Source organism: Rhinolophus ferrumequinum, chromosome 17 (assembly GCF_004115265.2).
Source record: "Rhinolophus ferrumequinum isolate MPI-CBG mRhiFer1 chromosome 17, mRhiFer1_v1.p, whole genome shotgun sequence".
Classification (NCBI taxonomy): Eukaryota; Metazoa; Chordata; class Mammalia; order Chiroptera; family Rhinolophidae; genus Rhinolophus; species Rhinolophus ferrumequinum.
Window position 1 is genome coordinate 6,206,972 of NC_046300.1, and position 22,214 is coordinate 6,229,185.

Consider the following 22,214-nt stretch of genomic DNA (forward strand, 5'->3'; position numbering starts at 1 on the left):
CCGCTGCCCTTAGCACGAGGCTGTCCAGGGCCACACCCCTCCCATCCTGAGGTGGCCCTATGCTGGACGTGTAATCCCCTGAGGGTGGGCTGCTGCCACGATTCCTGACAGCTGCTCAGTAAAGGCAACCTGGCCCCGCGAACGTTCTGCCCGGCCACTGAAGCCCCTTTCTTCTCCTCTTGCCCTGTTCACACTGGGCACATTTGTCTCCTGTCCCATGACACACCAAACCTACTCTTTCTGTATTGACTATGGTTCCCATTGAAAGTTAAAGCTGTGAAGCCAGTGGGATTTATGTCATCACTTGAATGCCACTTCACCTCCTTTCCTTCCTGGGAAGGAGGATCTCAGATCCCATGGCCTTCTTATTCCTGATGTCAAAGTGTCCACTTTGGGGAACATACCAGCAATAGGAAAGAGCGGATTTTTAAAATGTTCTCCCATGGCAGAATACAATCTGGCGATCAGTGTTGTGGGAAATCCTGTCTGGTCTGAAATTCAAGCCTCTGGGACACCAGGTTCCCCAACCCCACCTCCATCCTCACCACGAGCCACCCCTCACTTCTTCATATTTTTCCAGGGAAATTAAAACACAGGTGCCCCTGGCAGGTGGAACCGAGGGGCGCAGGAATTGACAGCCAAGCCCGAGGTGCCCAAAAGGGAGCAAGCCAGCCCAGGCCTGGGGGCGGGGAGGCAGTGCCCCCTCTCCAGAGGGGGAACCACAACGGGAATGAGTTTTTCCCTGTTACATGTATTCTGACCTTTTTTTTAAAGAAAAAAATCCATTTTACTAATTTTTTTATCAACTCGTGGAAGACGCATGAGGCTGGTGAGGGAAAAGGTCAGGGGGCCTGTCACTACCATCACAGGCGGGCCCCACGTGACAACTTTCCCCCAGGCACCCTCCTCGGCTGCGAGAGCCTGTTATTTCCCTGTGGGTTTGGTTGCTGGAATTTTGGTCTGGGGTCTGGGTGTTTGTTTATTTTTCATATTTCCAGTGGTGGTTTTATCTTTAAGATGGAAGCTTAATACAGAAAGTTCGTACAGAAAGGATGGGTCTGATGTGTCCTGGGATGGTAGCCAAGTAGGTCCAGTGTGGATGGGTACAGGAAGGAGGGCAAGGCCGGGTGCCAATCCTGCCCAGGAAGTACTGATGTCAGCAGTGCACTTGGCAGGAAGGCAAAGCCACCGGCTTGCCTGTCACCTACCATGGGTCCGGGTCAGCCCGTTCTGCCCGTGCTGGTGCACTCCTCTTCACCCCTCAGAGGCCTCAGAAGGTCGTGGTGAGTAAGGTTGTCCCCTTAAACCTCTGAGCATATCATGTACCATGGATGGTGGCAGTGAGGGTCATTGAGGCATCCATCGCTCATGTAGCAGGCACTGTCCCCATACACCTCCCTCAGGCCACAATTGTGCAAGGCCGGGGCCAAGTTGGGATTCTCCTGGTCCCTGACTGTGGATGGACCTGCTTGCAGCAAGCGGTGGACAGACAGACAAACGCCCACTCAGGCCAAGGTAGCAGGAAGGAGAGACTACAGGGCCAGGACCTCCCACCCCACCTGTAAGGCTGCCCCTATTGTCAGCCCTAGGGCTCCAGCTCCTTCCTTGTTAAGCTGCATCTTGCTTCATTATTATGCAGATATTTTAATTATGCAGATATGTTTTTAGACAGTTTTAAATATGTATATTATTTACTCATTAGACCGTAACAGCTCTGGAAATTGGAAATCTGTATTTAGTATCTATCAGTGCACAATACAGAGCTAATACAGGGCCTGAAGGCAGGGAGGGAAACAGGGTGGCGAGGGTGGCACTGCTGGGCGGGGCAGGGAAGGCTGGGCACCCTGGTGCTTACCTGTTCCCGGGGTCTGGGCCCAGTGATACCAGGGGTGGAGGGTAGGTTCAGGGCAGCATCTGGGAAGCTGGTTACTGATCCCCTTTCCTGGAGGAAGGGCAAAGGAACCAGTCTGGGAGGCACCCAAGCCCGAGCAGCCAGGCCGCAGCTGGCAGACCGGGTCCCGCCCTGGAAGGTTCACTGGTTGACCTGGGTTTGATGTCCCTTCCACCGTTTCCTCCCTAGGGGCCTGAGGCAGGAGCACTAATGCTCTGAGCCTCAGCCCCCTCACCCATAAAAGAAGAACCCACCTCTCAGGGGTCTTGCTGGGGGGGGGGGTGGGGAGCGTGAGGACGAGGCAGTCTTCCACCTGTGGTTGGATTAACTGCGCCAGTCAGGGAAGCCTTGGCCAAGGTAGGTGCCAGCGGCAGTGTCTGCTGTCATCCTGTCATCGTCACCTTCCTTACAACTCTCCGGCAGTGTTCTTGGGGCGTCTGCTGGGTACTGGCACTTCGCTGCCCGCAGCCTCCACCTCAGCACCCCCAATCACAGTCTCTGCCGGGCTCAGCCCCGGGGGCCCAGACCTCAGTATCCTGTGCACCATGGGCTCGGGGCCTTTGATCCCAAACCTCTCGTATCCTCTGGAAGAGAGAGTCACTATAACTAAGACCAAAAAGCGTGGTCTTCCCTCTGGGCTGCACAGAACCAATCCTGTTTGATGGGCGGTTGCTCCCAGACCTTTTCGGGCTGGGCCAGCACCGAGAGGAGGGGCTCCCCAGTAAGGGACATGAGGGGAAGAGGCCGAGGAGAAGTGGGGTCACCCAGCCTGGAAGGAGGAGCAGGAACTCAAAGAGGATGGAGAAGCCCCCGTGCCCAACCCCCCTCCCCTAGTATGCAGTGGGGCCCTGCCCTCTAGGTGTTCCCTCTGAGGGGCACCCACCATGGCCCAGGTCCCTTATCTCAGTTCATCGTCTGTCTCAGCTTCAGGGCAATTGAAAGACGTGTAACTTAGTGAAATTTGAAGGTGTCTGTGAAGGGGCCTGCTCCCCAGTGGAGCTTCGTCCCCAGCCCAGCGCACTGCCAGTCCTCCTCGTGTCTTTTCCTGTAAAAACAGTTTCCAGAGCCAAGGGAAATTGATTGTTAAGTGAACGTCTCTGATAATTGCCTCTGAAATGCCCGCTGTTACTGTGATGGACTTGGCCGTGAGCTGCCCTGCTCAGCAATCCCACCACACTCTCCTCAATGCCTTGGCCGCAATGAGGACGTCACAGGCCAGGCGTCACAGGCCAGGCGTCACAGGCCAGGCAAGCCACCATCAGCAACTGCGTAGCAGCGTCATCCTCATAGGCAGCCCTGACTCTAGGATGCGAGGAGGAAAAGAGGCTCAGAGAGGTTAAACCACTCACCTGGGATCAAACAGCCAAGCCCAGGCCTCTACCCTGGTTCAGTCACTCTGACCTTGATTTAGCAGAGGTTCATTGTGCACCAACTGTGTGTCAGGCGTCAGGTTGCTATAAACTGGACAGCTGTCAGATATGGCCTCCACCAAGCTCAGAGCCCAAGGCAGAATGCAGACAAGGCAGAAGGTTCTGTGGAAGCCATGATGGGGATGATAGGGCATTGGCTGGGGTCAGGGAGTGGTTAAGAGAACGAGGCCTAAGCTAACACCTCAAGGCCGATGGAGTGTGCCAGGCTAGTGGAATCCTGGGCGAGAGTGCACAGAAGGGAACAGACTGTGCAAGGCCTGGTGGCAGGAGAGCAGAGCCCAGAGCCCAAGCAGGAGCTGGTCCCAGGCAAACAGGCACTCAGGGTCAGGGATGGGACCAGAGCATATCTCTCCAGACAGGCAGGAGACTGGAGATGGCACCAAGCTGTGGCCCCACCGCTGCCCCTGCCCTGCTGGGAATCTTGGTAGGTTGTCCCTTCACCTCTGGGTCTCAGTTTCCTTCCCCATCCTTCCTATCCCCAGCCCACCAGGAGGTCCCCAGAGAGATGGGAGGAAAGCACCAGGACGATGAAGCTTGGGGCAGCCCCAGGCAGGCCTGAGTACCGTGGGCTCTGTGCAGACAGCAGCCCAAGAAAGACTGGCTGCTGCCAGTGGGTAGGGGAGCCCGTGGACTGGTCAAGGACAAAAGGAGGCTTCCAGAGGAGGTGACGGAGTCTGCCAGGGCTGACTGAGAGGGTAGGGGACACATCCCAGGCAGATAGAGTGGATAAGAGGGGGAGACAGAGGTGGGCAAGAGCCTTGCGTGCTTAGAGCCATCCAGAGAAACGCCAGGGGACCACCTGCTCTGAGTAGCTTCTGGAGGTTGGAGCAGGGGGGCTGCCGAGAACCTGCCCTCTCTGAGTGGGCACAGTTACTCTCTCCACCCGCAGGAAATTGGGGGGGGGCGGGAACACTTGCTCAAGGGTGTCAGGGTCTGAACCCAGGCCAGGCTCCAAGGCTCCAGGATCCAGGTTCTGATCCCCGCTTGGGGCCCCGAGGCGTGCCCGAGGGTGGTCCTAGCCTTCCCACCCCCTCATCCTCACAGCCTGCCCACCCCACCGCCATTCAGCGGCCCAGCCCTTCCTCCCACACCACCAGCCTGTGTATTTAGCAGTTTCCACACGTCCAGCGCCCGGGGATGGACTGATTGATCTGTAACACCAAAAAAATAATAATGGCTTGATCGTTACCGAGGATTAAAAGTAATCCTTTCGCTGTGGCTATTGCAACTCCGTTATTCACGAGTCAGCGGGCTGACCCAGGCCTTTGAGCGCATGGGACTCCATGAGTTCAAGGAGGCTGGGGGATGGGCCCTCCCCTCCTGGGGCTCCCTCCTCTTGGCTGTTTGGCTAGAGAGCTGGAGGGGCTGCAGCCCATGTCCCTGGGGCCTGTGAATCCCAGGGTCAGAGCTGAGCCCTGAGAGGATAAGGAAAGGGGGCGTGCAGTGACTGCCCAAGTCCCCCTGTCCCAGGGCTGCTCCGTAGGCTTCACCCTCTCTCATCCAGGCCTGGTACTGAGCTTGTGAAATAGATGCTCAGTTAACAGTAGTGACAAATGTCGTTAACCATGTCACACAGTAACATCCTCTGCGGAACGGTACTGCAGACTTGTGAATCAGAGGCCTCACCCATTCTGGATGTTTGTGGTTTAGGTGGAACGGAGGCCCCAGGATGGAAAGGGAGGGGCAGGCGTTGGGCACAGGTGGGCCCCTAGGGCCTCAAGAAAGTGTTGCCTTTTATACGCAGAATCATGGGCAGCTGTTGAGGGTTAGGGTCAGGGAGCAGCCACACGCTCAGATCCACATTCTGAAGGCTCCAGGTGCCCTGAGGGGAATAGATGACAGAGGGCAAGAGAGGACGCAGGAGCCTGAGGCAGGACAGAGCCTGGGCTGGGGATGACGGAATGTGGTCTGAGTGATATCAACAGCGGGATGCAGGGTCCGCAGTCCCAAGGTGGATGGGCTTATTCCAAGTGGGGATGGAGTGAGCTCCGGTGGGCCTGAGGGTCACCCCAGGAAGGTGTCCAGGAGCTCAGGAGGGGCAAGGATTGCAGGCAAGACGAAAGGAGGTATCTGGGACTAGAGAGGCCTGTGGTCCCTGCAGCTGAATAAGGGGGGCGGGGTCCACCCAAGCAGAAACAGGTGGGCAGAGGACAGAACATACAGATAAGACACGTGGGGTAGAAGGAGAGGGAAGTGGAGGCCAGGAGGGGCTCAGCGTTGTGAAATGAGGGGTTTGACTTCAAGAGGGCCTTCCCATTTTGCCCCCAAGACTCCCAGCTTCGTAGCTCTCTCAGCAGTCAGTGCTTTTGGCCCGAGGAGGAGGGGAAGCCAGGCCCAGCAGGAGTGGGGATGGCTCTGGAGAGCCCCTCTGACTGCCAGGGATGTCATTGTGCCCCCAGAGAGTGGAGGCTGCACCTCTACAAGGAATCCCACCGTGCCCCCAACACTGTTCCGTGATGGGAGGGAGGAAAAGCTGGTCTCCCGTCTCCTGACTCCCATTTCCCCCTAATGGGCAGCTGCCAGGCTTTATTAGAACCTCCCTTCGAGGGCCATATGCACATCAGGCCTGGACTGATGGATAGGGGTGTGTGTCCTGATCACCAAAAGGCCAGGGCCTTCTGAGTTGGGGCTGGAGGCCCAGAGGCAAGACGCTACGGCTCCATCATGAAATGGAGTGGGGCCGGGTGGGGGACCAGAGCCCCTCTCCCAGAAAGAGCCGCTCCGTCCCTCACCAGGCATGGTGGGCTGTGGAGTGTGCCTTCAGATCTTGGTCAGAGGCTGGACAAGACAAGCGCAGTGGTGAGGGCCAGGCTCAGGCCCCAGACTCACTCTGTGACCTTGGGCAGGCTGCCTGGGTCTCCTCATCTGAGGACGACATGTCAGGCACGTTGTGAACAGTGACAGGTACACGTGATGTGTCGCCTGGGGGAGGGCTTGGAGTACAGTAGGTGACTGGTTTGTGGTGACAGCCATCATGGTGAGTAATAGGACTTCACTGTATTCGGCTCTGTGGGAAGCCCCCGAGGGCCATCTTCAGGAGCCCTAAGACTTCTTGGAGGGACAGGATCTACGGAGGTGCAAAATAAGAATCTGTGGTCAGCCAGGGCTCAGTCCCTGAGCGTGGCTGAGCACCAGCACTTCCTCCAGGAAGCCTTCCCTGACGTCCCACGTTCCCACAGCACTGAGCTTTCTAGAAGCACCTCGGCTATCCCTGCCCTGGTTGTTCTGCCTGGTTACGTATCTGTTTCCCCCTCTGGACTGTAAGATGGCAGGGCTGATGCTGCCGTGATGTGGTGCCAGGTGTGCCAGGTAACAAGGTGTGGGATGGACAGACACACAGTTGTGCTCACAGGCACCCGGCCTCAGTGGAGGAGGTTGCAGGAGCCAGCCCCAAAGAACCAGCCAGGCTCGTATGGACAGAAAGCTGGGAGAACCTACTGGGAAGGAGCTTTCGGAAGCCAGGACAGTGACAGTGGTGGTGGGCAGGGGGGGCCTGTAGGCCCTGAGCAAGCTGGGGGCATCAGCGAGGCACTCTGTCACTGCGGCAGTTCACCTTTGGCTGGGGTGACACTGGTTTGTAGGGGGTAGAGAGTGGCGATGGGGCTTAGCTCCAGGACCTGGGTCCTGCTGTGTCCTGGGGGTCCCCTACCATCCTCTGGGCAGGAGTTGTGGCTGGGCTGAAGTACAGGGGGTTCCATTGAGATGCCACTCAGGTCACTTTATGCAGGTGTCACCTTTCCTGTGTGAACCCAGCTGTGGGTGGAGGGAGGGCCCAGAGCAAGCTGGAGAATGTCTGGGGGTCCGGCAGGATGGGGGGAGGGAGTTCCTGGCCAGCCTGGCCCCAGGAAGTGCTGGGGATGGAGAAGGCTTTGGGCTGGGCACACGCCTTCCTTAGCCTCTGACCTCTCTGCTCTGTCCCTCAGAGATTGGCCGACGCTGCAGAGAACTTCCAGAAAGCCCACCGCTGGCAGGACAACATCAAGGTAAGAACTGCAGTGCCTTCCCCAGCCCCTAGGAGCTGCCCACCCTCAGCAAAGGCGGATGTGTGTGGTGGGCAGAGGGGGCAGAAGCTGCCCAGACCCCCTGGACGGGCACCAAGGGCTCTGTGGGTGGAGTTGGGAACCTTTGTTCAGTAAACACGGAGGCTCCTTGGTGCTGGGACACAGCGTGCAGATGTGACCTTGTCATTCCACCCAGAGGAGCTGTGAAGTGTGTGACAGGCTGCTCTACAGTGATGCTCCCCAAAGTGGGTGTCGCCTTGGTGGCTAAGGAGGTGCCCAGGCTCTTTAGAGAGCCCCCAGGCCAAAGGAGCCTCTTGACTCGAGGACTCTTCGGACTTGAATACACTGACCTGGAAGAGACGCTGAGAGAAGGGGACCCTACCCCCTCCCAGGACTTCCCTGAGCAGCAGCCTGTCTTCTAGGAGGCCCTCAGGCTGGGATCAGGGACCAGGCTTCACAACCACAAAAGCTTTCCCTCCACCAGTTGAGCTCAGATGAGCTCAGGCACTGACGGAGCAGAGGTGTGAGAAGCTGGCAGTAGGACTCTTCCTGAGGACAGAAGGGTCCAGAATATGGGGAAGGGAAGGGAAGCCTCACTGACTCCCAGCCTCAAACCCAGGTGGCCCTCACACCTGCACCCCTTCTGTCGGGCCAGTGTCTCAGAGGCTCACAGTAAATAGGATACTGAGGCAGGGTTCCTCTCAGACTCAGGGAACCCCTGGTGCCAAGGATGAGGGAACCCACAGGGACCAGACCAGCTGGCAGGGCTCCCTGTGTCCTCCACAGCTGCTCAGGCATCTGGGCCATGGCTCCTGGTGATCTCTGTGATACACGCAGGGACAGGTAACAAGAGCTCCTCCCTGGGACCCATAGGAGGGTAGGAGTGGGGCAGACAGTAGGGGAGGCCCTTCGCTCATCCAGCACTGGCCCTGGGCCATCGAGGAGGCAGTGGGAGCATTACCCTGCACGGAGTGGTGAGCCCTGCCTGAGGCTACCTGTTGGTGGCAGAGGTTCATGGCCAGGCTGTCAGGTGCCAGGGGGTTCATGCCTCTGACCCAGTCCCCCTAAACCTGTCCTCCTCCCCAATCCCCATCCCCCCAGACCACCCTGAGCCCTGCCCTGCCCACACCCTGGCATTCTTCCTTTGCTGCCTGGTGGGTGCTAGGTGCTACCCTCAGGGAGCTCACAAGGGTTTGGGGTAATAGGTGATTTTTTAGTGGGCACAGAAATGAGCTAGTAACTCTCTGGACCACCCCCCACCTCCCCAGGGGCTCGGGACTGCCCTTTTCTCCCTCCGCATTCCAGCACCACCACCCATTACTGGGCCCCCGTGCCCCTCAGCATTAATCAGAAATACCCATGGCAGCAGCCACCTGCACTCACTGGCCACTCTGCCCACACCTCCACCTGCAAATACCCTGCCCTGACAAGGCGGCCACAAGGCCCCAGGATCTGGCTGTTCTGCCTTGTCGACCTGACTTCTCCCGCCCCTCCTGTGCTCCCGCCACACTGAACACCTCCCTCCAGACCCGCTCCTGACCTCTCTACCCAAAAGCCCCTGCTCCTCCTGGAGCCCAGCTTGTCTGTCCGTTCCCAAGGAGGCTGCTCCCTCCCCCAGCCCATCGCCCTTCCCTTCAGGAAGCCGGCACCCTCAGCTCCTGCTCCGGCCCTTCCTTTGTTCCTGACATACCTGCTTCCTCCCCTGCCCACCCAGGACAGGTGTGCAGAGCAGGTACAGGAGAGCAAGTGAAGGAATCAGGGCATATGGAATGAAAAGACCCACTGACAGCCTGACTTTCTCTTCCTGACTGCAAAAAACCCAAGATTTCCAAGGGTCATCCTGGGCGTCTGACCTCTGATTGTCAGCTATTTTCTGAGGCAGGAACAGCTTCTCCCAGCTGTGGAGTGGGCTCCACAGGGGCCTGCCAGGAAGGAGGGCCAAGGTCCCAGGGGCACCCAGGGGTGCTGAGGAGCCCCTCCCTCACAGTCCCTGTGCGATCCAACAAGGGTTTGGCCCCCTAGGCTTCAGTTTCCCCATTGGGCAAAGGACTGGCTGGTGTTGACACTGCCTGTCAGCTCAGACATGACATGTAAAAGGGTCGGTCCACACGTCAGGCCATACAGGTGGCAAGTCAGTGGTGGTGCTTCTCTGGCCACACTAGCCCGTGGGCCTGAGTGCTGTGTCCTGACACGAGGCAGGAGGAGGGTCTGGCCGGTCCCCTCCCCCAAGCTTGACTGGAGATCCCCCCAGCTGTAGGTGTGACCACAGGGCCAGCTGGGCCCAGCCTTATTTCCCCAAGCTCACCATGTCCCCCAGTCCATGTCTGCCTATATGTCCCACCAGCCTCTTGGACATGGTACAGCTGTAGTCACCCCCTCCTTCTGAGCTGCCGGGTCAGGGCCCAGCTCTTCCCCTGAAGCACTGCAGCTGCCCCAGCTGCCAGGCTGTAAGGCATTCATGCCAATGGTGGGCCCATTAGCCGACACACCTCCAGCCCTGCCTAGGCTGCCAGGCAGAGCTGGCAGTGACTGCAGGTGGGGACTATCTCTGCCGGGGATAAGGGGACGACCTGAGGCTGGGGAAGGGAGGATATTTTTGTCCCTTGAAGCCACACCACTCACTCTTGAAACCATGTCCTTCCCAACAACCTTCAAGAGATGACAGATAAGGAGCCGTGTTCCCCCCCGGCACTCAGGAGGGGCACCCGGCCTGTGCCACAATCCCAGTGTCCGACTCAGGCCCTTGACACGAGCCAGGCCTTCCCCCAGGAATGCCCTTACCTCCTCCTTCAGGACAGTAAGGCCTCTCCCTCTCCGCTTAACTCCCTAGGGCTCTTCTTTCTGGCCCCGACCCTAGGATTGGCCCCCACTGCCCACAGCATCCATCTTTGGTGCCTGTAACGTAGATGGTTCGTAACGCAGGCTGCCCCAGGCAAGCGTCCCAGTGGGCTGGTCTGTCTGTCCCACTCGCATCTCCTCTAGGCTGGAAGCAGTTGGGCCTGACTCAGTGCTGCCCGTCACCGGTCTGCTCAGCCAGGTGCTTGGTGGACAAAGTGACCAGGAGCAGCTAGGCCTCGGTCTTCTTACCTCTGTGATGGGGAGTCTGGCACCGTGGGGCCAGACTGGAATCCACTGCCTGATTAGTAGGGTATGGCCCTCCCTGGCAACAGCACACAGTAGGTCTGCATGCATACCTCTGAGAAACAGACAATGGTACACACACACACACACACACACACACACACACACCCATCGACACCAGCCTGGGGACTTGGGTCCTGGAGTATGCAGCGTCAAAGCTGGGTCAAGAGAACAAGGGAGACATGTCTGGATGTGAAGCCCCCCTGCTCCCCTCCCTAGTCTCAGGTCATGACCTCACACACCTGTAACCACAGCCCTTGGACACCAGAGAAATTAGGGCCCCGGTTAGCAGGCAGCAAGTGCTCTGGTGCCCGTAACACTTAGGGTGGATGAAGATAGCCCACCTGACGGACACTGTACCTGGCGCCAGCACCTCACTGTGCCAGCATTATCTGCCCTCTATACTGCCACCAGGGAGGAACTGAGCCAGGGCTTGGGTGGGGAAGGCAAGAGAGGCCATTAGCCCCAGGGCCTCAGTGCCAACACCAGGACCTGCAGGAGACAAAGCCGTGCCCTGGGAGTCTAATGGAGGAAGCAGTCCTACCCCAGGGAGTCTGATGGGGGAGACACAGTCCTGCCCTGGGGAGTCTGATGGGAGAAGTAGCTCTTCCCAGGAACCTCAAGGGAGGACTGCGAAGGCTGGGCCAGGCCAGAGGAGCCGGCTGAACAGAACAGGTGGCCTCCTTCGCCTGAGGTCTGCCCCAGCCTCCAGCCTGCTGCCTGCGTCTCTGCCAAGCCGGCGACAGACGGCTCTCTCAGAAAACAGTCCTCTTGGCTGAGCTAAGCTGGCAGTGAGCCAGGGCAGGAAGGCCAGGCGTCCTCACTGGTGTAGCCGGGTAGCTGGCCTGGGCCCTGCACAGAGGCCTGGTGGGCAGGTGACAGTCAGGTCTGGCGAAGCCCTTGCAACCGCCATCCGTGGCACCAAGCTATTCCCCATGCTCACCCCATGCTTGTGTCCTCACCCTGTTCCCCACCCACCAATACCCCTGTTGCCCTCTCTTGGGCTTGACTCCAGCTAAGGAGTGTATGTGTCATCTATACTAGGCCATGTGGGCCCCCCAGCCCCACCCCTCATCTGTCGTCTCTGTACAGAAATCCACGTGGCAGGGGGTATATGTGTGAGTTAGAGGGGGTGATTCCCCCCCCGGCCCAGTTTGAGGAAAATGGCCCCTAGAATACCAAGTAACAAAGGGGGGTGTCAGGGGTGTGGACCCTGGACCTTAATGATGTCTGTTTCACCTTAGCCAGGGTTTTTTTTCCATGTTCAGGCAGCTCCCAGGGCTGTGGAGTTGAAAACATGAGGGGGTCCTTGCCCATGGGTAGGGTTGACCCTTCTCCCTGGGACACCCCCTCCCTGTCCTCTTAGCACCCTCAGAGGAGGCAGCAGCATCCTGATTTTATAAGTGGGACCCTGAGCTAAAGCCGCACTGAGGCTGCAGGATTTAACAGGCACCCTTGCCTTTTCGGTGAGATAGGGTGACCCCTGGGGGTCCTCATGGGGCCCCTGGGGTCTGCACTCACTGCTCAGGCTTCCAGAACTTACGCATTCCGGTCAGGATTGAGGCCAGGACCCTTTGCCAAGGCTCCTGTGTGTACTGCTTCCTTATCTAACCCAGAGGCTGGCATTAACTGTGGACACTGGGTACCGGGCAGGCCAAAGCAGACACAGAGGCCTTTCCAGGGACTCTCCCACCCCAACCCTGATGCCCCCATCCTGCCACACCCCCAGCTCCACAGCACATCAAACATAGCCACCAAACTGTGCGTACCATGTATTTTTACACATGCGATCTTCCCACAACCACTGCGTGCTACTGCTCCTCTTGGCCAAGGAAAGGCATGGGCTGCCCTCCAAAGTGGGCAATGCACCCCAGCCCCTGGGGACAAGGGCTGCATGCAGACTCCTGAGCCTCACGCATGGTCTGCAGGGGGCTGGAATCCTCCTGTATGACACGTTCCCCGTGTTCCCGATGCCACCAACATCTGATCCTCCGCTAAAACCATGAAACAGGACAAAGAGAGAAAGGAAGCCATTGGAGCAGCTGGAGGGATGGCCAAGAGATGGCCTGGGTGTCCCAGGGACGGAGGTGCAGGCAGGACCCACCACGGCCTATGAGGGAGCCCAGGGCTCCTGGAAGCCTGAGAGCGACTGACCCCCAGCCGTGCCCTTTCACGTCCTTGCGGAAGATTTGCCTAAAAAGTTGGAGAGTGAAGCCCCCCTGCTAATCTGCAGTCCTCCCACCGCGCTGCCTGTTCTCACTGAGAGCCGTGTTTATAACCCCCTTTTAGATAACAAATCACATTTTCTTTTCGCCAGCGACTGTGTTGAATTGATATTTTTTCCCCTCGGTTTAATGGGTTTGTGTGTTCAGGAATGATCTTCATCAACCGAAACTCCTTATTGTGTTTGATATAATGTCAGCTTTCATTATGTGCTTCGGTCGGAGCCGGCGCAGGGGAAAGGCCGAGCACCCGGAGCCTGGGCCGCGGCCCCACCCCCGCCCTGCCCCCTGGGCTCCAGCCTTCCTGGGCTGCTGGGTGGGCACGTGTGGGTGGGCACGTGTGGGAGGGGTTGGAGATGGGTTGGGAAGGCTGGTTGAACCAGGTTTCCAAGGCTACTTATCCCTGTCATAGTGTTCTCATCTATATGATGGGGTCACAGGGCTGTTGGGAGAACCTGTAATTCAACGAGTGCCAAGCGCTAGACATAGCAGATGCCTCAGTTGACTAAAACTATCGAGTGGCCTTCGGTCTTACATTCATCAGGAGGTTGTTGTCTTGCCCAAGATGGTGCCAGGCGTGTAGTCAGTGTTCCAGAACGCTTGCATTATGCCTGCACGTCCAGCCAGTGGCCTGTACCCCCAGAGCATTGGTGGGAAACAACCCACGACTGTTCCCCACAACAAGCCTCAGTTTGGTCACCTTAATCCATGGCCTCAGACCCAGCACCTGGGCAGTCACCAAGGCCAAGCCCCTCCCTGAAGCATGAGGAGTCTGAGCTCAGAGAGGGAACAGTGCAGCTCTGAGGTCACACAGCAAATGGAGCCTAGCCGGGCATGAGGCAGCCAAGATGACTTCTGCCCACCATGGAGTAAGTGCTGGCTCTGTGCTTTTACAACCATACCCGTGGGAGCACACTTGGTCATCACCCCCATTTGCAGACCACAAAGAAACAGGCTCCCAGTGAGCGAGGGACTGCCAGAGCCGTGCTACAGGTTTTGCTGTACAAAACAGGGCTGAGGAGCAGCAGGGGAGGGCGCCTTGGATGGTGGCATCCTGTGTCCCCGCCCTGAGGCCCATGAGGGCAGGAGTGGGGTGGCCCCTCCTGAGCGGGTGGCACTTGATGGCACCAGATTCACCTTCTGGCGGCCTCTGTCAGCCATGCTCAGTTCTGATTAAAGATCATTAAACATGAAATTAGCTCGTTTGTGTTACGGGTCCCCCAGGTGGCCAGTGATTATGACGCACAGATGGCCAAGAACCTAGGCGGCGGGCAGGCGGGTGAGGCCAGGGCAGGCGGGGTGAGCAGAGGCAGCGAGGGCGGGGAGGCAGGCTCCAGGCCGGGCTTTGTTTTCTCCCAATCCTGTTGTGTAAACCCCCTTGCATTTCACAACAAATCACAGATAATTAATAAGTACATGCCCGTAATGAGCAGGCTTTTTAATAGAAGAAATTGGAAGATGCGGTGTCGAGTCGTTATTTCACTCTTGCCCAGACTCGGCTCCATTTTTTCATCGTCCTCACTCCCCCTGGTTCTGCCTCAGCCAGAATCTCAGCAGACAGGCTGGCTCTGACCCTGCCCCCAAGCAGGGCTGCAGTGCAGAGACCCTATCCTGGAGCCAGCAGGGCCCCTGAGGACCAGCGCTGGTCGCTGGGGAAGGCGCATTCCCAGCCTGACTCATCCTGACTCCCTGGATGGCAGCTCCCAACGGAGGAACGTGAGGGGGCCATTCCAGGCCATGCGGGTGGGGGTCCTGGCTGCACCTCAGGAGACCTTGAGCTGTGAGTGTTAAGGCCTCTCTCCCACCAGGAGGAAGACATCGTGTACTATGACGCCAAGGCTGACGCTGAGCTGGTAAGTGCCCCTACCTACGCCGGGGGGAGGCCGCTGCCAGTGGCCTCAGCTGGAAATGAGTGTGGGACTTAGTGCTCTTTGGGATTCTGCGCTCCAGCCCGCAGGCTTGTGTTGGCACAGACCCCCACCCTACACCTCCCACAAACCCCTAGAGGCCCAGACACCTCCAAGTCTGTGTCTGTGTGGCACCAAGGGGCACAGCTTCACTGCACAGTGTGGGGCAGGTCCAGAGCCGGCCATGGGCAGGGTAGTGAGGTGCTTGGACCTCCTCCCATAGGTCAGTTCAGGTGCCAATATCGAGAAGGGATGCTGAGTTCTACAAGCACAGGGAAGTTCTATGGGAGCAGTTGGGAGGGCTTCCTGGAGGTGGCAGGCAGGCCAGGATACAGGATACAGGATGCGATGCCATCCATGTGTGTTTCAGATCAGTGCAGGTACCTCCCCTGTGGTGAGGGGAACAGCAGCTCAGTACGCTGAGCACCCCACAGCCTGGCCCCACAATCAGTCTCGCCCCAGCTGCAGAGGCAGCCCAGGTCCTGCGCCTGCCTGTCCTTTCGGTGACGGAGACCATGTGGGTGGGAAGGGGCCTACAGAGGAGACAGGGTGTCGAGGGCAGAGCACGTGGAATGGACACTGTGTGGAGAACTTGTCAAGGCCCCAGTCCATCTGCCTCCCAGTTGTCTTCTCTGAAAACAGAGGTGTCACAATAGCTCACTCTCTGGGTTCCCACCTGTGCTGACTGTTGCAGGAGACCCCAAGTCCAGTCTTCCTTTTCCTTTTGGCCTGGGGAGTTTCCTGTGGGGAGCAGGCGGTATCTAATGACACCAGGAGGTGGGCAGGCAGGAGGGGGTCCCTGCAGAGGGTCCATGGTGCCAGGCTGGCCTGGGGGGAGCCTGCAGGAGGACAGGCGGGCAGGGGGCCTGAGAAGGAGGGCTGGGTGGGCTAAAGCAGGTGTGCTTCCTCCTTGGCTGAGCCTCTGTGGCTCCCAGAGAAGTTGCTAAAATTAAAGCTGGAATCTGAAATTCAAATGAAGAGCGAACCTTTAATTAGACCCTGAATCTAATTCCTTACCCCCCTCGGCAGCGGGCTGTAATTTTAGCAATCAGTGCATTAAATATAAACCAGGAGGCTGCGATTGCCCACCGTACGAAGCCCTGGGCGTGAGGGTGGCACCAAGGGACTCCTTGGCCAGTGTGGGGCCCAGGCCCCTGCCAGGGCTGTGAACTCCCGGCTCCCAGCAGCCCCCAATATATCCAGGACCCTCAGTCCCTTGGATAGCTGCTGGGGGGTTAGTGCAGCCCAAGGGGTAAGATTACCCCAGGTGGAGCTGGGTGGGGATCGGGTATTCCAAAAGCCTGGCCCAGCCCAGCCCTGGTATAAATTCTGCACATACACATTTGCCGACTCCCCTGCTTGTTGTGTTGTTTTGTTTTTTTAATCTTTGCCAGAGGTACAGTTAGAGATCTTTCTAGACCATTTACTTTTAAATTACCAGCCAGAAGGTGGGGGTGGGGGAAAGAGAAGGAAAGAAAAAAGTTTGCCAGCTGATAGCTTATCAGAACGGAATCCAAATGTCACATTAGTTGGGAAAGTTGGGAGATTAAATTTTCCAGCGCCCTTCATCTGCCGCTGACATTTCGGGGGCTTTCTTCTCCCAAGTCTCCCCCTCCTCCTTGCAGAACGTGAGTGGCTCACGCCTCAGAGGCAGCGGCTCCCCGCTCTGGCCTCTGCTGGGCAGCCGCTGCCTGGCTTTACCCAGCACCCAGGAGCATCTGAGGGGCCTCCTCGGGTGTGCCGAGGTGGGAAGAGGGGCAGCTGGCTTGGGTTGTGCTGTACAAAACCACCCTTGAAGAGATGAAAAGGGATTTGCTGCAGGCCCTTCCGAGACATGCCGGCACCCACACAGACCAGCCACTCACCTTCCGTCCAGGAGCAGCATTCCCAGGGTGCGGAGAGCACGTCTAGCTGGGTGGGGAGGCACGATCACCCTTTCCCCAGACAAGACACGGCATGGGCACACGCCTGGAGACAGGAGCCGAGGGGTGTGCCCAGGACCCCGTGAGCAGTGGGGTCAGCTGTCTCTGTGCGATCGACAAGGGAGAGGAAATGAGCTGAGCCTGGTGCCAAATGTGTTCACAGGGCTCTTGCCGGGCAGTTAGGGAGCGTGCAGAGCTGCTTAGCTTCTTCCTTCCAGGACACAAAGCCCCCCAGCTCTGTCCCCTGCCCTGCCTGCCTTTTCCCTGTCTCGCCTTCACTGTCTACCATTTTCCCTTCCCCCTGGCACACCTGCACCTGTGCCTACCAACCCCCATTGGCTGCGGCGTCAACACTGTCGTCGCCGACCCACTCCTGCCAGCCTGCGGTGGTGGGCGGGGGTGCACAGCGCATGCCCAGGCTGCCCGGCCAGAGATGCAGTAATTGGCACCTGTCAGACGGCTGCAGCTCATTTTAGAAAGTCAACAGGGGCCTTTACAGTCCTGCTGCCAGCGGGTGCTGCAAACGCTCCTTCCAGAGGTTACTGGGTCTCAGTGCCAGCCCCTACCCCAGCCCAGTTCTCCCCACGGCTGCCCAGTTCAGCCCATAGAGCCACCCTACTGCAGAGGGTGGTGGCCCTCCCCCAGAGGGGGCCAGTGCCCTCTCCCTGTCACCAAAGGATACTCCATGCAGGGGGTGGGCGGGCCCAGTGAGGTCTGTGGGTCGCAGAGCTCCTGGGAAGGGCTGTGGTTGCACAAGGCATGTCCTGGAGGCAGAGGTCTGCAGCCCGCTCGTCCCTGGCTCCAGGACTTGCCTCCGTGGCTGAGAATTGGTTTTCAAGATGTCAGGAAGAGGTTGGGCTAGGTTTTGGTTTTGGTTTTAGAATCTGAGTTTAGCAAATGTGGGGATGGTAGGTGGGGTGGGCAGGGGAGGTGGGAGGCACAGGCCTCCTGGGTAAAGGGGCCGTGTCCGGTGTCCGTCTGTCCCTGTCCCCTCTCTCTGCTGTGACTGCAGTAGTCCGATGCTGATGCTCCTCCCGCCTAGACTGTGGCCCTCTCCTGCCTGCAGGCCTTTCTGAGCCCATTCCACCATTGCTGGCACTGACACTGCCGTGGTGGGGTGTCCTTTCTGCAGGATGACCCCGAGAGTGAGGATGTGGAGAGGGGGTCCAAGGCCAGCACCCTAAGGCTGGACTTCATTGAGGACGCAAACTTCAAGAACAAGGTCAACTATTCGTACACGGCAGTGCAGATCCCCACGGATATCTACAAAGGCTGTGAGTGTGCCCGCCGTCAGGAACAGCCCCCTCCCTGTGGGCAAGGCCCACTGCCCGGGCACGCCAGGTCCCGGGGCCCGGCCATCCGCCGTCACACCCAAGGTGACCCCCACACCCAAGGTCACGCGTGCTCACCTCTCAGACTCACCCACACGCAGGCATTAAGCCAGTCTGGGCACAGCCTCACAGTCGCTACAAAACACTGAGCCTTCTCCCATGTGTACACATACGCCCATACACAGTGTGCCGTCACATGCTGGGCCACGTCCCCACCCGCCCCCAAAACAGCTCTCCCCTACCCTCCCAGGAATGGTGGAGGAGCTACCTCTCGGATGGACTCGGGCTGGGAGCAGCTCCTCACACAGACACCACCCCTGTAACACCTCCCTCCTTCTCCTTGGCATGGGGGGAGGAGAAGGGAAAGTGGATAGAGGGTGGTTGAGATTCCAAGCTCTACAGACAGGGCAGTTTTGCACAACGGAGAAACCAGGTCACTCCAGCTAGGATTTCAGTCAGACATCAGGAGGAACTTACTAAAGGCCTTGGGAGGTCTTAGGGGAGGAGGCCACGAGTCAGACACTACATGGGGAGCTCTAGCAGCAGGATGTGAGGCTCTGCGGCCTGTTGTTTCTGACAACACTGTGGGCACCTACAGGTAACCTCAGAATCCAGGGGGTAGAGGTCTTTGGGCAAAGTTCCCAGAGCTTCTGGGTAGTCTCCAGAACGGAGGGAGTCCTCCCGGGTCCTCGGGGAGGTCCCCTCCCCGTAGAGGCCAGCCAGGCCTTCTGGGCAGCCTCAGGTGGGTAAGGTGGGCGCTGCCCCCACCCCCTTCCCAGGCCACCTGCCTGCGCCAGTGGAGGGGCGCTATCACAAGCAGGCACGCTAATTAAAACAGGAGCCACGTCGCCCTCCCCAGTCACCCCTCGCTACCCACACAAATTACATTTTATATGTTTTTTATTTACTGTGTCACTTTTAATTAAATCTGTAATCGCCTGCCTGAGGGGGCATGGTCCCCGTTTCCCAACTCAGCGTGATCTGAGAGTGTGCACGTGGGTGTGGAAGTGTGCGTGTGGGCCGAGGAGCAGGCCCTTTCCAGGCGGAGGGCTGGAGTGTTTGCACACGTGTGTCTGGCAGTGCGTGTATGTGTGTGTGCGTGTGGCTGTAGACAGCTGCAGGGACATCCGAGCCAGGCCAGGGGTCTTCTCTTGGCTCTTGACCTGAGTCAGGAATACCCTTCTGCAAAAGTAATTGCGGGTTTTGCAATTATTTTTAGCCTTTGAAACTGCAATTGCCAACCTAATAGATGGGCTTCCAGGATGATCAGATGATCTGCTCCAAGCCTCTCGTTGTGCAGATGGGGAAACTGAGGCCCAGTGATGGATGGGACTTGTCAGGCAGACTCTCCTAGGGCAGAGAGTACTGTGGAAACATTTGAGAGCCTGACTTTATTTTTTTCCCTTAAAGAGAAAAATAGAAACTGTTCAACTCACTAAGTTTCTAAATTAGGAACAGGACCATAACATACCGTTCAGTAGGCACAGCCAATGCTAGAAATGTGTTTTGTTTTCACATTATGGTCAGTTAAGGAAAGCGGCAGGGACACAGAGAGGGGAGTGAGAGCAGAGGGGGAGGGACTTGGCAGCAGACGAGATTCACCAGAGGCCCCACTCAAGAGGAAGAGAGCAGCGGGAAGAGTGCCCTTGGCGTCCCGGGCTGTGGGCAGAGCCGGGAGCATGTGTATCTTTAAATCATAGCTCTTCGGCTGCTCTGAAGCTGTCAGTGCTCAGAGCGGTGCTTTGAGAAGAGCGGGGCCTTTGGAAGGCATTCTCTGATTCTCACTTGGGGTGGATCTTTAATAGGGACCGCGGGGTGAGGGCTGGGGGGTGATGGTGTCAGAAGAAAGGAGATGGAAGAAACTGGAGAAGGAAGTAGTCCCTAGGGGAGGGGTGAGTACAGAGGGCTGGCAGTAACAGGTGTCCGACTCCTGCTGGGGTTTTTGAGCGTTGCACATGTAGAGACAGGTACACTGCACATGTGAAAACATGTGCCACACACACATCGGCAGATTTAGGGCTGTCTGGAGTTAGGGGGCAGGGTTACTGCTCAGGCCATCTGAGTCTGTGCCCGGATGGAGGGATCTGAAGGCTGGAGTCCATCCATCTGAAAGGAGCCTTGCTTGCCCAGTGAGTGTGCTCAGGGTGGGTCTAGCCATGTGCAGCCACGGAGGCTGAGGGAAAGGGAGGGTGGGGGTAACTGGCCACGGGGACTGAGAGCAGGACTCATTGGTGTCGTCCTATAGGTGCAGAGTGGTGTGTAGTTATGAGCATATGAGTCCCTGTGCCCGTGGCAGCAGTTGGGCTGCTGGGCAGGCAGGTTTGGAGGTGAGGGGATCACACACCTGCCTGGAAACATGGAGGTTAGATGCAGGTGTAAGTGCAGGCTGTGTGTGTGTGTGTGTCCGTGCTACCGCAGGATCATGGCACAGCCCCTGCCCCTCCAAGAAGCCCCAGCCCCACCCCTGCCTGCTCCTGGCCCCAGTTGATTAATCATGGAGCTGAGTGGCTTCCAGCTTATCAGGTACCTTAATAGCTGAATAATTCCAGCCCCATCATCGAGCCCTTAATTGCTTTCTTGTGGCTGCAGCCCGGAGTGCATGCTGAGTGGGTGAGCTGTCAGGGGACCTGCTCCCAGCTCCAGGCAGCATGCTGGATCGGCATCCCAACTTACAAACTCTCTGCCACCTGGGTGGCCCCTCTCCAGGGGCCACAGGTCACAGCTGCCCTGCCTGATCATGTGGGACCTGGCTGAAGGGTAGACTGAGCTGTTTCTTTGATGACTTGTGGGGAGGGTTGGTGCGATAAGACCAGGAAGTCTTCCTGGAGTAGCTGGTGCAGCCCCAGCTGAGCCCTGGGGAATGAGGGGAACGCCTGGATAGGCAGAGAGCAGGTGAGGCTTTCTAAGTGGGGGTTTCATGCATGGGTGTCATCGTGGTACGGTTCAGCAGAGGACAGCCCAGACGCTTCCCACCCCAGCCCCCTGCCTCCCCCACAGCCACCATCATCCTCAATGAGCTCAACTGGACGGAGGCCCTGGAGAATGTGTTCACTGAGAACCGTAGGCAGGACCCCACATTGCTGTGGCAGGTCTTCGGCAGTGCCACAGGCGTCACCCGGTACTACCCAGGTGGGTACCAGCCCGTCTCCCCTTCCACTAAGCACCGCGTCCTCCTCCATCTCCCAGCCCACTCATCCTGGGGCGTGTGGGGTGGGATGGTAACCCATAGGCTGCAGAATGTCCTGGCCACTCCAGCAAGGTCTGCCTACCCAGGCCAGGCCCTTCTCTGCCAGCCCCTCTCACCTTCTTTTCCCCCACAGCTACCCCATGGCGAGCCCCCAAGAAAATCGACCTGTACGATGTCCGAAGGAGACCCTGGTGAGCGAGCAAGGAGGGGCTGGGCAGGAATACCCCTTTGGCTCCCCACGTCTCCCGCCTGCTCCCCTCCCTCCTGATATCCAGGCCTCCGAGCAGGGCGCAGCCAGCTCTATCCAATTTTCATTTCACACATCGTTGCCACTGGAAAATGGATCCCATCACCCAGGCAGGCCTCCCAGCTGCCTCTGCCCCCGTCCACTGCCCGGCACTCCACCCCCTCGGGACTGAGGGATGGGACCAGTGGAGGTTCCCGAGGGTGAATGCCAGCCCCCACCCCACCCGTCTGAGCCCTAGAGACGCCCCCACCCTCTGCTCTGCCTCTCCTGCTGTAGCCCGTGACCTTCCTCCCCGCCACCTGTTCAATCCAATACATAGTTAGACTCTGCCCTTGGGACCTCAACCTGGACCAGGGGACATGACGAGCCGCTGAGGCCAAGTACCACGCTTCCAGCCCCTCTCTGGATCACCCCTCCTTGGGGTCATTCACGTGCTGGGGGACCAGGTCACTCATGTCATGGGCAAGGACTGTTGTATTAAGCTCAGTATCCTCAGTGCCTAGAACCGTCTGGCCCACGTAGGGTATGCTCAGTAAAGACACATTACATCAATATGTGGGTAAAAGAAGGAAGGAAGGATCCACAAGATGCCCATGAGTCTGGCCCTAACGGCGGCTTCCCCCGGACAGGTATATCCAGGGGGCCTCGTCACCCAAAGACATGGTCATCATCGTGGACGTGTGAGTGAGCCGTGCTGGCAAGTGGGGTGGGGGCAGGCAGGGGCCTAGCATCTGCTGCTGGGGACACCCTGGGGGAACAGCAGGGAACACCTGAGGCCTACCGGGCACCTCTGGGCCCTCCCAGGAGTGGCAGTGTGAGCGGCCTCACCCTGAAGCTGATGAAGACGTCTGTCTGTGAGATGCTGGACACGCTCTCCGACGATGACTATGTGAACGTAGCCTCGGTAGGTGCCAAGGGGGCCCGGCGGGCCAGGA

At 58.2% G+C, this 22,214-nt stretch overlaps 1 protein-coding gene across 12 annotated transcripts in view; it reads left to right on the plus strand.

Moving 5' to 3' along the window:
• Positions 1-22,214, plus strand: part of CACNA2D2 (calcium voltage-gated channel auxiliary subunit alpha2delta 2) — a 132,782-nt gene that overhangs the window by 94,048 nt on the left and 16,520 nt on the right. For all 12 annotated transcript variants that reach the window (XM_033132767.1, XM_033132769.1, XM_033132768.1 and 9 more), the window contains exons 4-10: positions 7,245-7,304; positions 14,494-14,538; positions 17,647-17,788; positions 20,843-20,974; positions 21,166-21,223; positions 21,909-21,959; positions 22,084-22,183. In XM_033132767.1, coding sequence (XP_032988658.1) covers positions 7,245-7,304; positions 14,494-14,538; positions 17,647-17,788; positions 20,843-20,974; positions 21,166-21,223; positions 21,909-21,959; positions 22,084-22,183 — 588 coding nt within the window. The remainder of the gene's footprint in view (positions 1-7,244; positions 7,305-14,493; positions 14,539-17,646; positions 17,789-20,842; positions 20,975-21,165; positions 21,224-21,908; positions 21,960-22,083; positions 22,184-22,214) is intronic.